The 14,780-nt window shown below is 43.8% G+C and overlaps 1 protein-coding gene across 4 annotated transcripts in view; it reads left to right on the top strand.

Annotated features, from left to right (window-relative positions):
* IDE (insulin degrading enzyme) overlaps positions 1–14,780 on the top strand; it is a gene marked incomplete at both ends in the record, with an annotated part of 112,031 nt that overhangs the window by 78,908 nt on the left and 18,343 nt on the right. For 3 of the 4 annotated variants that reach the window (XM_080694277.1, XM_080694275.1, XM_080694278.1), the window contains 4 exons: positions 5,211–5,293; positions 9,037–9,181; positions 12,019–12,129; positions 14,459–14,579. In XM_080694277.1, coding sequence (XP_080550403.1) covers positions 5,211–5,293; positions 9,037–9,181; positions 12,019–12,129; positions 14,459–14,579 — 460 coding nt within the window. Of the gene's footprint in view, positions 1–5,210; positions 5,294–9,036; positions 9,182–9,659; positions 9,805–12,018; positions 12,130–14,458; positions 14,580–14,780 lie in introns of all 4 variants that reach the window. The other variant, XM_080694276.1, reaches the window with a different exon arrangement.

Below are 14,780 nucleotides of genomic sequence, written 5' to 3'. Positions count from 1 at the left end.
TTTATAGACCCTGTTTCCAAATAAAGTATAAAGTAGGTCTGGGAGTATAGTCCAGAGGTAGAAAAGTCCATGGGTTCCTATACTCCAGCCCCATTTTTTATTCTTTATTTTGAAACTGGGTCTCTTTTCTCTCTCTCTCTTCTCTCTTCTCTCTCTCCTCTCTTCTCCTCTTCTCTTCTCTTCTCTTCTCTTCTCTCTCTCTCTCTCTCTCTCTCTCTCTCTCTCTCTTCCCCCTTTCTCTCTCTCTCCCCCCCTCTTTTTTTTTTTTTTTTTTTTTGCAGTACAGGGGATGGAACCCAGAGGCATTCTACTTTTTTTTTTTTTTGATATTTCAAGGCTTTTTTTTTAATTGGTGCATTGTAATCATATATCACATTGGAATATAAGACTTGAGAGGATATACAAGCACACATCATCCAGTTAGCCCCCATCCAGCCCCCATCCCATTCCCTCCCCCTCCCTCGATCCCATGCTTGTTTGGTGATTAACTTGGATACATTTGTTTATGTACCTCCTGCGTTTTAAAGAGGCTCCATCCTCCCCTATTCCATACCCTCTGATTGGTCACCTTAGTTGCTTCACTATAGGGCCCTTTCTATAGCTCAACCTCTTCCTGTTGCCCCTTTCCTCCTAGTTTTTGCTGATTAGGGGAAGCATCTGATTTTTATTTTCTGCGATATTTCTCTGTGCATGCCGCATTGCAAGTATCAATCCCACTCTTGACGGCCCCAGTAGTGGCCTGGCTACCCGGTGGACTGATCCAGACCTTGCTGGCTCAAGCAGCGGCCTTGCCTCATGGGAGGCCCCGATTCTGGTCTCGCTGGCCCTGACACCAGCCTAACCCCTCAGCTGGCTCCGATCCCGGCCTCGGAGGCCCCAGTAGCGGCCTTGCCTCACGGCAGGCTCCTATGCCAGCCATTGGCCCCGGCACCGGCTTAACCCCTCGGCAGGCTCCGATCCCAGCCTCGGAGGCCCCAGCACCGGCCTTGCCTCACAGTGAGCTCCGATCCCGGCCTTGCTGGCCCTGGCACCGGCCTAACCCCTCAGCAGGCTCTGATCCCAGCCTCGGAGGCCCCAGCACTGGCCTTGCCTCACGGCAGTCTCCAATGACAGCCTTACTGGCCCCAGCCCCAGTCTAACCCCTCGGCAGGCTCCGATCCCGGCCTCGGAGGCCTCAGTAGTGACCTTGCCTCACGGAAGGCTCCGATGCCGGCTGCTGGTCTCGGTACCAGCCTAACCCCTTGGCAGGCTCCGATCCCGGCCTCAGAGTCCCCAGCACCAGCCTTGCCTCACGGCAGGCTCCAATGCCGGTCATTGGCCCTGGCACCGGCCTAACCCCTCGGCAGGCTCTTATCCCGGCCTCAGAGGCCCCAGCACTGGCCTTGCCTCAAGGCAGGCTTCGATGCTGGCCGCTGGCCCCGGCATCAGCCTAACCCTTTGGCAGGCTCCGATCCCAGCCTCAGAGGCCCCAGTAGTGACTTTGCCTCACGGCAGGCTCCGATGCTGGCCATTGGCCCCGGCACCGACCTAACCCCTCGGCAGGCTCTTATCCTGGCCTCGGAGGCCCCAGCACCAGCCTTGCCACACAGCAGGCTCCGATGCTGGCCTCGCTGGCCCCAGCACCGGCCTAACCTCTCGGCAGGCTCCGATCCCGGCCTCGGAGGCCCCAGCACTGGCGTTGCCTCACGGTGAGCTCCGATCCCGGCCATGCTGGTCCTGGCACCGGCCTAATCCCTCGGCAGGCTCCGATCCCGGCCTCGGAGGTCCCAGCACCGGCCTTGCCTCACAGCAGGCTCCGATGCCGTCCTCGCTGGCCCCAGCACCAGTCTAACCCCTTGGCAGGCTCCGATCCCGGCCTCGGAGGCCTCAGTAGCGGCCTTGCCTCACGGAAGGCTCCAATGCCAGCCATTGGCCCCAGCACCGGCCTAACCCCTCGGCAGGCTCTTATCCCGGCCTCAGAGGCCCCAGCACCGGCCCTGCCTCACGGCAGGCTCCAATGCTAGCCACTAGCCCCGGCATCGGCCTAACCCCTTGGCATGCTCCGATCCCGGCCTCGGAGGCCCCAGTAGCAGCCTTGCCTCACGGCGGGCTCCGATGCCAGCCATTGGCCCCGGCACCGGCCTAACCCCTCGGCAGGCTCTTATCCTGGCCTAAGAGGCCCCAGCACCAGCTTTGCCTTGCGGCAGGCTCCTATGCCAGCTTTGCTGGCCCCAGCACAGGCCTAACCCCTCAACAGGCTCCAATCCTGGCCCCGGAGGCCCCAGCACCCGCCTTGCCTCACAGCAGGCTCCAACAGAGGCATTCTACTTCTGGGCTACACCCCCAGCCCTATTTTATAATTTATTTGGAAACAGGATCTCACTAAGTTGCTGAGAGCCTCACTAAGTAGCTGAGGCTGGCATCAAACCTGTGCAATCCCCCTGTCTCAACCTCCCAAACACTGGGATTACAAACGTGCACCACCATGCCTGACGAAACAGGGTCTCACTAAGGCGTGGATGATCTCACTGAGTAACTGAGGCTGGTTGTGAACCACAATCCTCCTGTCTCAGCCTCCCAGTACTGGTATTACAAGCGTGCACCACTATGCCCAGCTGCATATTCTCTTTTCTGAAGTTAAAATAAAAAACTGATGACTATTACCTAACATTCAGGTTAAGTAACTGAGACAAGAATCATTGTTTAGGAAATATAATTGATCCCAAGTAACTAGATTATTAATGACACAGCTGTTTTTCTTTTCTTTCTTTCTTTCTTTTTTTTTTTTTTTGGTGGTACTGGGGTTTCTGGAAGCCCTTCTACCTCTGGGCTACACTTCCAGACCTATTTTTACATTTTTTATTTGGAAACAGGGTCTCCTAAGCCAGCGCGCATGGCTGGTTTCGAACCTGCACGATCCTCCTGTCTCTGCCTCCCAAGCGCGGGGATTACAAGCGCGCACCACCATGCCCGGCGCTGTTTTTCTTTTTTAAAAAAGAAAAACTGGGCTGGGCGTGGTGGCGTACGCTTGTAATCCCAGCATTCTGAAGGATGAGACCAGAGGATCGCAGTTCGCGGACAGCCCCAGCTACCTAGTGAGGCCCTCTGCAACTCAGTGAGACCCGGTTTCAAAATAAAGAATAAAAAATAGGGCAGGAGGTATAGCTTGGAGGTCAAATGCCCCTGGGTTCCACCCTCAGACCCGCAAAAGAAAGGAAGGAAGGAAGGAAGGAAGGAAGGAAGGAAGGAAGGAAGGAAGGAAGGAGAAAAGCAAAGCTGGGTATACACACCTATAATCCCAGTGACTTGGAAGGCTGAAGCAGAAGGATCGCAAGTTCAGGGCAAGCCTCATCAATTTTGTGAGGCCCTGTCTCAAATAAAAAGGGTTAGGGATTTATAGCTCAGAGCACCTCTGGGTTCAGTCTCCAGTATATCTACCCCCCCCCCCCCCAGTCTCTGCCTGCCTGCCTGCCTGCCTGCCTGCCTGTCTGTCTGTCTGTCTGTCTCTCTCTCTCTCTCTCTCTCTCTCTCTCTCTCTCTCTCTCTCTCACACACACACACACACACACACACACACACACACACGCAAACATGGGGGGAAAAAGTAGCTCGCTCATCTTCTTGTTTAGTACTAGAGATTGAACTCAGGGTCTTGCACATACTCGGCAAGCATTCTATTACTAAGCCATAGCCTCAACCCTATTTTTTTATATTATTATTATTATTATTATTATTATTATTATTATTATTATTATTATTATTGGTGATACTGGGGTTCCTGGAAACCCTTCTACCTCCAAGCTACACTCCCAGACCTATTTTATAATTTTTTATTTGGAAATAGGGTCTCTTAAGCCTCTGAAGCTGGCTTTGAACCTGCATGATCCTCCTGTCTCCGCCTCCCAAGCGTGGGGATTACAAGCGTGTGCCACCACGCCCGGCATCCCCTTTTTATATTTTATTTCAAGCCATGGTCTAAGTTGCCCAGGCTAACCTTAAATTTGTAATCTCTCTGTGGCTCCTGGGATGCTGAGATTATAGGTATTGAATTCCACAGCCAGCTGTTTAACTCATCTGAATGAGTTGTATATTAGATTATGCAAAGAGAAAACTTGTTTATCTCCCCTATTTTTGTTGTTGTTGGTTGTCTTTTTGTTATTGTTGTTGCTGTTTTGTTTTAGTGCAAGAAATTAAACCCAGGGCATTATACACACTAAGCATACACTGCACTATACCCCAGCTCTTGGTTGTCTATTTTAAATAGATCTTCTCAGAGTAAACTGAGGTTTACTAAGTTTCAGGAGAACATTAAGCCTTTTATATCTCTCAGTAAGGTTACAAGTGAACCTCTAAGGCTGTTCTTAGTATGACTGAAGTAAGAATCAAGATAAGGCTCATTTGTTCATCCTTAGCTGTGTTTGTTTTCCATTGCTACATAACAAATTATTCCCAAGTATAGGAACTTAAAAACATAAGCATTTATTTTGCATGTAGTTTCTGAGGGTCCAGAAATCCAGAAGTGTCACACTTGTTGGGAGGGTCTGGCTTTCTTTCTCTAATGAAGGAAATGTCTTCTGGAAGACAGACTGGAAAAGCTGGTCACCACCTGGTGGCCCCAGCCTTGGTCAACTGGAAGGCTCAGCTAGATGTGAAGGCTTCTTCTCCAAGTTCAGTTTTGTGGTGGTTGGCAGGCCTCAGTTCTTCCCCACACGGACCTCTCCATAGAGTTCTCTGGCATGGCAGCTGTCTTCCCCCAAAGCGATTGCTCCAGAAGGGAAAGCAAGTGATCAGTATGGAAATCTTATAATTTAATCACACAGGTGTCATACTATCCCTGCCGTCATACGGTTAGGGTGCAGACCAGCTGTGCTCCAGGGAGGGAGGCCACCCAAGGGAGTGAATGCCAGCAGGCAGGGATTGTTGTGACCACCTTGGAGGCTGGCTGTCGCGCCTGCCCCAGAGAGTCCTGCCTCTGTCTGCCTCCCAGTGTCCAGAAAGATGAGCACAGGACACTGGGTAGTTTTTCCAGCCTGTCTTCCAGAAGACATCTGCTCCAGGAGTCCATGGTCTCTCTCGCCAGCTTCCTTCTTTCTGGCCTTCTCAGTGAGCTTCAGAGCCATGGACGGCAGCCTCCACGACAGGGCCCTCAGCTCTTCCCTCTCTTCCTCCTTAGTGCTGTCATTGAACATTGTTGCTGAATGTGCCCTAATCAAATTATTTCTCCATCACAGGATACCGCTATGAGCAAACTGTGGTTCAAACAAGATGATAAGTTTTTCTTGCCGAAAGCTTGTCTCAACTTTGAATTTTTCAGGTATGTAAGATGAATCTAGCTTTAAAGCTTATAAAAATCACCATTACATTTCTATTAAGTTTTTTGTCCTTCTTCAGCATCTATGCCTAAAAATAAAAAGAATAGAGTTATTTCACATAAAGAAAAGCTGCTGCTATTAAGAAGTACTGTGAAACATGGTGGGCACACCTGTAATTCCAGTACTTAGGAGGCTGAGCCAGGAGGATTGCAGGTTCAAAGCCAGCCTCAGCTACTTAGGCCCTCCGCAGCTTAGTGAAGCCCTGTTTCAAAAAAATAAATAGGGCTAGGGGTGTAGCTTGGAGGTAGAATGCTGTCCAATCTCCAGTATCGCAAAAAAAAAAAAAAAAAAAAGAAGAAGAAGAAGAAGAAGAAGAGGAGGAGGAGGAGGAGGAGGAGGAGGAGGAGGAGGAGGAGGAAGAGGAGGAGGAGAAGGAAGAAAAAAATACTGTGAGGTTGGGCGTGGTGGTGCATACCTGTATCACAGCACTTGGGAGGCTAGAACAGGAGGATCATAGTTCCAGAATAGAAGGATCACAGGTTCAAAGCCAGCCTCAACTTGTAGTGAGACTTAGCAATCTAGCAAGAAACTGTTTCAAAACAATAAATAAAAAGGGACTGAGGGTGTAATTTGGAAGTAGATTGCCCTTAAGTTCAGTCCTCAGTACCAAAACACAGTACTGTAAGAACCAAGATGATTAATTATTCTTGCTTTCCATTAATGAGTGTTCCCTTTAACTGAAATGATTTGTTAGCTACTCTCAGGCAGGCCCTCAGGATTTGGGGATCTGGAGAGGCTATAGACTGATCCAGAAGGTTCACTGAAGAAATATACAAAGTTTGGGTTGTTTTTATTGTTTTGTTTTTCCATTTCTGGAACTGGCTCAGAAGAGGTAGTAGTTATATTTTTAAGTTCTTCCCAGTCCTTTATTTTATTTATTTATTTATTTTGTGGTACTGGCTATTGAACCCAGGGGCATTCAACCTCTGAGCGCCATCCCCAGCTCTATTTTTTTTTTTTTTTTTTGGTGGTACTGGGGTTCCTGGAAACCCTTCTACCTCCGGGCTACACTCCCAGACCTATTTTTATACTTTTTTTTATTTGGAAACAGGGTCTCTTAAGCCAGCACACGCGGCTGGCTTCGAACCTGCGCGATCCTCCTGTTTCCACCTCCCAAGCACGGGAATTACAAACGTGCACCACCATGCCTGGCAGCTCTATTTTTTTTATTCTTTATTTTGAAACAGTTGCAGAGGGTCTCACTTAAGTAGTTGAGGCTGATCAACCGAACCTGCAGTCTTCCTGTCTCAGCCTCCCAAGTACTGGGATTACAAGTATGAGCTACCATGCCCAGCTCTTCCTAGTTTTTTAATTGTCTGGGGCTTTCTCTATTTCTGGATTGGGTACTGTAAATTATTTAATAGAGTAGAAAAAGATATTTATTAAAATTTATGAGTAATACTACTGTTGTAATGGTTTCTTAACACATCTTCATCTATTTATTTATATGACTAAGTCTATTACACAATTTTATTTATTTATTTATTTATTTTTTGGGTGGTACTGGGGTTCCTGGAAGCCCTTCTACCTCCGGGCTACACTCCCAGACCTATTTTATACTTTTTTTAAAATTTGGAAACAGGGTCTCTTAAGCCAGTGCTACTGGCTTCAAACCTGAGTGATCCTCCTATCTCCACCTCCCAAGCTCAGGGATTACAAGCATGTGCCACCACGCCCAGCACTCGTTTTTATATTTTAAGAAATAGGATTATATTGTGTGTACTTGGAGTTTTGTGTAGTACTGGCAATTACACTCAGGAGCATTCTACCTCCGAGCTACATCCCTAGCCCTGTTTATTTTATTTTTTTATTATTATTATTTTGGAAATAGGGTCTTGGTAGGTTGCTGAGGTTGTCCTTGAACCTGCTGTCCTCCTATCCAGGTCTCACAAGTGCTAGAATTATAGGCATGCGGCACCACACCTAGTCCTCCTGTACTTACCGTTTTTAAAACCCAGTGGTCCATATTAAACCATATAGTATTTATTACAAGAGTATATTTTTTAAATTAGCAAATGAACTGGAATGTAAATACTGCAGTAGGATCATGCTGACATTTGAATAGGGTCTACTCTAGTGCAGTAAGTAGCACAGCTACTGTAGGTAAGTACTTTAGGACACCTGTTGAAATTATATTCTGAACTTGGGTCATACGGCTTTGAGCTCTACCTAAAAGAGAAGCAGCTGCCCGTCTGGCTGAGCTCTCGTAGCCTCTCTTTTGTTCTGATGATTTTTTTCTCTGAATGATGTCTTTAGTTTCCAGATTGCTGTTCCTGAGAAAGGCCATTGATCGTCATGTATAATGCTTTAAAAGAATTTAGTGGCAGAGTATTCATTTAGATTTTCCAGGTGGAGAATGTCTGTATAGCTATAGAATATTCTCTTTGATTTTAATTCTCTTAGAGGCTAAATATTTTACCTCTATTTGCTTTGTTATCAGCTTTGATAAAATTGGTGACTTTACTATCAGTAGATCATATTTTATTTATTTATATTTACTGTATATTTACTTATTCATTTATTTATTTATATTTACTACAGATAGAGTGAAACCTAATTTTCTTCCAAAAAGGCCAAGCAGGTGCCTGTCTCTGGTCTGTGGCACAGGCTGTTCTTCAGCCTGGAACCTTCTCCTCTCCCCCTCCAGTGTCCCAGGGCTTACTCCCTTGCTTCCTTCAGGTGAAGGCCCAGGTGTCACATTATCAGAGTGGCCTGATTACCCATCTCTGTAATCTAGCAGTCTTCCCTTTCTACGGCTACCAGCTCATCATTCCCTGTTATTCCCCTTACTCAGTGTAAAATTTATCCATAGCACTGTCACCACCCCATGTCTCAGATTTGAATGGCACGGCAGTGAGCCTATAATACAAATCTGTTGAACAAATGAACCTTTTACTTCCTTCTGATAAAAAGTGAGCAGTGCCATATACTCAGGTGAGTAGGTCGTGTGACTTGCATTTGAATCCTGGCTCTGCTTGCTGCCAACCCAGGTGACCTGAGAAAAATTGTGTTTTATCTGTGAAGTAAAGGTTACTTCTATTTAGTGCTTTCAGTCTCTAGTTATTTCTTCTCTTGTTATCCTTTTCCACTTAAATATTTTTCTATTTTAATGCTTTTTCCTAAGTCTGGCTGCCATTACATGATAGAACTTATCAGTTATTTTACTGACAGTCTTCTAGCTTTATTGGTTTGGGGGAAACCCAGGGGTAAGCTAATGTTTTCACCGTTTTTCTCAAATTTGTGTTTTAAGTTCATAAAATGATAGCACATAGATTTCTCCATTTCATGTTCCTGTCCACCAGGGGTGTGACTTGCATGGAGAGAGGAAGAGGACATGCAAATGTTGCATCACCTCTGTCAGCCACGCCCCTCCTCTTAGCTAAGCACCGAGGGTCTTGTCCCTCTCCCACTTTCACCTGCCTTGCGTTTCACTTGTCAGTTCTGCCACACCACCCAGGGTAAGCAGCCCTTTCTCCCTCTTCACTGCCGCCAGGATACACGCGTGGCATATTTGAGGCTTCTTTTGCAGACATGTTTCTCTCCTCATAAGAAGAAACAGACTAAGAATTCAATCTTATCCTCAGGAAATTATGTCCACTGATACTCAATTTCTTGATCCGTCTCAAAGGCCCGTCACAGTGGGAAGTAATAAATCAGCTCTTTTACTGTCGACGTTTTCTTCCAGCCCATTTGCTTATGTGGACCCCTTGCACTGTAACATGGCCTATTTGTACCTTGAGCTCCTCAAAGACTCACTCAACGAGTATGCATATGCAGCAGAGCTCGCAGGCTTGAGCTATGACCTCCAAAATACCATCTATGGGATGTATGTAAGTACCCAATCGCAGAGCCTTCCACTCATCAACATGTTTTATATTGATTTGATGGAAGCGTTTTTGATTGAGGGTATGAGTTTAATTTCCTTTTATAAAATCCTTATGGCTAATCATATTTTCTCATTATTTAAGTTAAGCTCTTATTTTGAATACTCAGCTGTATCCATTCATATACAGATTTTCCTTGATTTCTTTTTTTTTTTTTTAACATCTTTCATCAAACTGTCATATTTTTTTCCTCAAACAAATTGGATCTCGATTTAGGTCTAGATTTCACCCGTTCTGTGTCTGAAGTCTTGGTCTTCAGCAAAAGAGAATGAAGCCTTCTCTTTGTAGGACATAAGTTAGCCTGTGCAGTTTCCCTAGAAATCAGGTCATGAGGCTGCATATCCATACTCTTCGGTCATGTTTCTTCATTATCACGCCACTGCTTGAGGTATCAAAGCATTTCTTTTGTTTTTCTTTCTGTTAGTCGCTACATTTATGCTGATCCTCTCCATTGCAACATGACATACCTGTTTATCAGGTTATTGAAGGATGATTTAAAAGAGTATACATATGCAGCACGCCTCTCAGGTCTGAGCTATGGCATTGCATCAGGAATGAATGCAATACTTGTAAGTAAAACGGAAAACAAAGGAAAGGCACCACATGGTCTAAGCGTTATGTTGAGCTTGGGAAAACTATTAACTTCTGCGTTTTTAAACAAGAAGGTTGATGGTTTTTTTCCTTGCACCTTTTTAATGATTGAAGATTTCAAATTAGTATTAGTTCCACTAATAAATGATTTAGTAAAGCCTAGTGCATCTTGTGAACATGTGTGTGTGCCACGTTTATTTGCATGTTCCTTGGCTTGAGGTGTTTAACATACTAATCCTGGAAGCATGTTTTTCTTTCCATGTATTTGAGTATGTTGCCATCCATAAGCAGAAGATACCTATAGTTACTATTGTGGTGCTTGAATTTTACTTAAGCTTCTTTTAGTTCTGTAGATAGTAGTTGAAAGTTTCTGTCTTCAAATACACCAGACAAGTTCATTCTGTTGCATGCATCATTAACTATTTTACATGTTTTAAAATAATAATTATTAAATACATCCCAAGAAAAAACTAAATTCTAAAAAGTGTTTCTGATATGTGTCCAACCTTGATTATGTATCACTTCCAAATTAACATATCTTTTCTGGTATACATTCATTTTCACTTTTCTTGAAAAAACGTGTTTTAGTAAAAACTAAAATTAGAGCATTTATGAATTTTTTTTAAAGAGTCTTGGACAGAAGGTTTTAATGTTTTTAAATGTTATTTATTTTGCAGTGGCTTTTTTTCCTTCACATAAATATTCGGGTAGTTTTTGTTTGAAGTATAAGAATGCATATGCTCTAAGCCAGGCATGGTGGCACATGCCCATAATCCCAGTATTTGGGATTAGCTAAGGGTCTCCCTAAGAGTTTGACCTCAAATTTGGAATTCTCCTGTCTCTGCGTCCCAAGTACATGCACCACCATGCCCAGCTATTTTATTTCTTTCCTTTTTTTTTTTTTTTAATTTTTGCTGTTAACCTTTATCAGTATGTTTCCATTAAAACAAGTAAGTTCTCTTTGTAGTAAGTTGGGCTTTCTGCTAGTTGTCAGCCTGGTTTCTGCGGTGTGTGGAATGCTTTCCGTGGCCGGTGAGCTTCCCTCGTGCGGAGGTTCTTGCCTGTCGGCTTCGCAGAGCAGAGTCTCCCCAAGTGTCCAAGTGCATTGTGTCTGCTGTGGATGTCGCTCAGTACATAGAATGAGACCGACTCCCCAGTTTTCAAAGTGTTAGGTTTTCAGAAACTATTGAATTGTTGTATGGCAAAATCCCCATGATACCTGTAGTGTATCCTCCCACCATGTTTGTTTTGCCATTGGCTGGAAGGGCATTGGCAGAACTCATCAAATAAGCAAGTGGTTAGAATTGTAGGTCCTTACTGGGAAACATTTTATCAGAAAATGGCACAATGCGCTGAGATACAATATTTGGGCTATTTGATTCTCCAAAGATGATTTTTTTTTTTTTTCCAGTAGTGGGGATGAAACCCAGGGCCATTCTACCTCCGAGCTACACCCCCAGCCCTATTTTTTATTCTTTATTTTGAAACAGGGTCTCGCTGAGTTGCAAAAGGGCCTCACTAAGTAGTAGCTGAGGCTGTCCGCAAACTGCGATCATCCTGTCTCAGCCTCCCAAATGCTGGGATTACAAGCATGCGCCACCATGCCTGGCTGATTTTATATTTATATACAATACAGTTTGAGATTTTTCCAGTTGTTAGTTAGCAAGATAATAGTCCCTGGTGGTTTTTAGCTTCTCTATCTATAAAAACCTTAAGCCTGCCACTCCTTAAAAACTATTTTTAAGGTAAAACTTAGGGGTTAGGGATATAATTTAGTAGTAGAGTATGTGCTTAGAATGCACAAGGTCCTGGGCTTTATCCCCAGCCTCCCTCCCAAAAGTAAAACAAAATTTTAATACATTTTATAACTAAGTTTGATATAATAAAAACATGAAATTTAATATAAAACATGAATGTAATGTGTATTGCCTTAGTTTGGCATTAGGTGAGTTTACCTACTGTAGACTTGTTTAGGAAAAGTGAAATTATGCTTTTTGCTATTACTTAAAGTGGGTTAATCTTATTTTTCTCAGTATTAAACTATATCAGAAGTTAAATTCATGGAACTTCTTGTTTAATTTTTATATATCTTACTTTGAAGTTTTCTAAATACTTAAAATCAAGCTTAAGATGTTTATTTGGAAGTTGTTGGATAATTTTTAGACTTTTAATACCCTCAACTTTTTCTGTAGCTTTCAGTGAAAGGTTACAATGACAAGCAGCCAATTTTGCTAAAGAAGATTACTGAAAAAATGGCCACATTTGAGATTGATAAAAAAAGATTTGAAATTATCAAGGAGGCGGTAAGTTTTCTGGCTTTTGTTTATCATTTCTTATTCATAAAGTAATATTGCCATATTATGATTTTTTTATAAAAGGAGAGACGAGCAAAGGAAGCATTTATTATCCTGTTGCATTCATCTCACCTTATTTTTGTCAAAAATGTTCTCTGGGTTTCAAAAACTAATGCTTGCTGACTTCCAAAGAGGCAGCCACTGGCAGCCAGGGACTTTATTTCAGATAAGCACATGCTTGAACAGACTGAGATCTGTCCTACCACAAGAGCGCTGTCATAATAGGGCACACTAGGTTTGATGTATCTTCTGCTTAAATTCACCATGCATGCTGGGTGTGGTGGTGCACACCTGTAATGCCAATACTTGGGAGGCTGAGACAAAGGAATCGCAGGTTCAAAGTTCACAGGTTCAAGCCTTAGCAACCTAGAAAGATTCTCAGCAGCCTAGCTAGATCCCATTTCAAAACAAAAAATAAAAGCCTGGCGTGGCGGTACACGCTTATAATCCCAGCATTTGAGGTGCTGAGACAGAAGGATTGCAGTTTGTGGCCAGCCTTAATTACTTGGTGGGGCCCTTTGCAACTTAGTGAGACCCTGTTTCAAAATAAAGAATAAGGGCCAGGCATGGTGACGCACGCTTGTAATCCCAGTATTCAGGGTGCTGAGACAGGAGGATCAGGTTCACGGACAGCCTCAGCTACTTAGTGAGACTCTATGCAACTCAATGAGACCCTGTTTCAAAAATAAAAAAAGGCTAAAAAAATAGGGCTGGGTCTATCTCAGAGGTAAAATGCCTCTGGGTTCTATCCCCAGTACCACAAAAAAAGGAAAGGAAGGAAGAAAGGGAGGGAGGGAGGGAGGGAGGGAGGGAGGAAGAAAGGAAGGAACCGGGTGTGGTATCGTATGCTTGTAATCCCAGCATTCGGGAGGCTGAGACCAGAGGATCGTGGTTCATGGACAGCCTCAGCTCCTTAGTGAGGCTCTCTGCAACTTAGTGAGACCCTGTTTCAAAATAAAGAATAAAAAATAGGGCAAGGGATGTAGCTCAGAGGTTGAATGGCACTGGGTTTTATCCCCAGACCCACACAAAAAAAAAAAGAGAGAGAAAGAAAAATCGGGCTGGGGGTGTAGCTTGGTGGTATATGCCCCTGGGTTTCATCCCTACCACCACCAAAAATAAATAAAATAAAACAAAAGGTAAAAAGGATTGGGGATGTAGCTCAGAGGTAGCCCCAGGTTTAATCCTCAATACTGCAATAAATAATAACTTTATTAATTAATTGACTTTTTATTTTACGGTACTGGGGATGGAACCCACAGGCATTATATCTCCGAGCTACACCCCCAGCCCTATTTTTATTCTTTATTTTGAAGCGGGGTCTCACTGAGTTACAAATGGCCTAAGTAGCTGAGGCTGTCTGCGAACCATGATCCTCCTGTCTCAGCCCCCAAATGCTGGTGTTACAAGGATGTGCCAGCGTGCCTGGCTTAACTAATTTTTTTTTTTTTAAAAAAGGACTAAGATTGTAGTTTAGAGGTAGACAAACCCTGGTTTAAATCCCTAGTATTTCCCTCTTCCCAAGGGAAAAAAATTACATGTTTGACCCAGTGATGGAAGTATGGGATAACTAGCTTCTTTCATAGTTAAAAGTAAACAATATAAATACCATCCATTTTCAGTTGAAGATCCACTATGTGTATGTATGTATATACATACATATATATGTAAATGTATACACATACACACACACATACCTATCCATATTATTATGATTTTGGAATGGTCCTATATAGTATTCAAGGGTCCCAAAAGATAGGCCTTGGAAATTGGGGATAACATTCTGAGGGATGGTTGTCCCATAGTGAAGGTATTTAGAGTTCATGTCACATGGACAATGAAAATGCATGTCCTGTTATTTAGGGATCAGAGAGGAGTCGGCCCTGTTCTTAAATACAGAACTTCAGGAAGGAAATGAAGTCAGTATTCTTATATCTCAGTAATGCATAATTTAATACAAAATGAAGTTTGGTTATAGCTGATCTTCTGAAATTATTTTTAGAAGATTTACTAAATAAGTAACCATAGCCAGGTGTGGTGGTGCACACTTGTAATCCCAGCATTTGGGAGGCTGAGACAGGAGGATCCCAGTTTGCGGACAGCCTCAGCTACTTAGGCCCTCTGCAACTCAGTGAGACCCTGTTTCAAGATAAAGAATAAAAGAATAGGGCTGGGGATATAGCTCAGAGGTAGAATCTCTCTGGGTTCAATCCCCAGTACTGGAAAGAAAAAAACAGTAACCATAAGTAAAATAAGAACTCATGTCTTCCTTCCCCAGTATATGCGGTCTCTCAACAATTTCCGGGCTGAGCAGCCTCACCAGCACGCCATGTACTACCTCCGCTTGCTGATGACGGAAGTGGCCTGGACGAAAGATGAGTTAAAAGAAGCCCTGGATGGTGAGGCTCTTTCAACTTAAAGTCTACCCCCCACCCCCAAACAGGATAGAGTGTTTATACTTTCTTTTTGTTGTTGTTGTTGTTGTTGTTGTTGTTGTTGTTGTTGTTGTTATTTTTGGTGGTTCTGGGGTTCCTGGAAACCCTTCTACCTCCAGGCTATATTCCCAGACCCATTTTTATATTTTTATTTGAAAACAGGGT

This window comes from Muscardinus avellanarius (assembly GCF_963383645.1).
Source record: "Muscardinus avellanarius genome assembly, chromosome: 4".
NCBI lineage: Eukaryota > Metazoa > Chordata > Mammalia > Rodentia > Gliridae > Muscardinus > Muscardinus avellanarius.
This window is presented reverse-complemented; position numbering and strand designations above follow the sequence as displayed.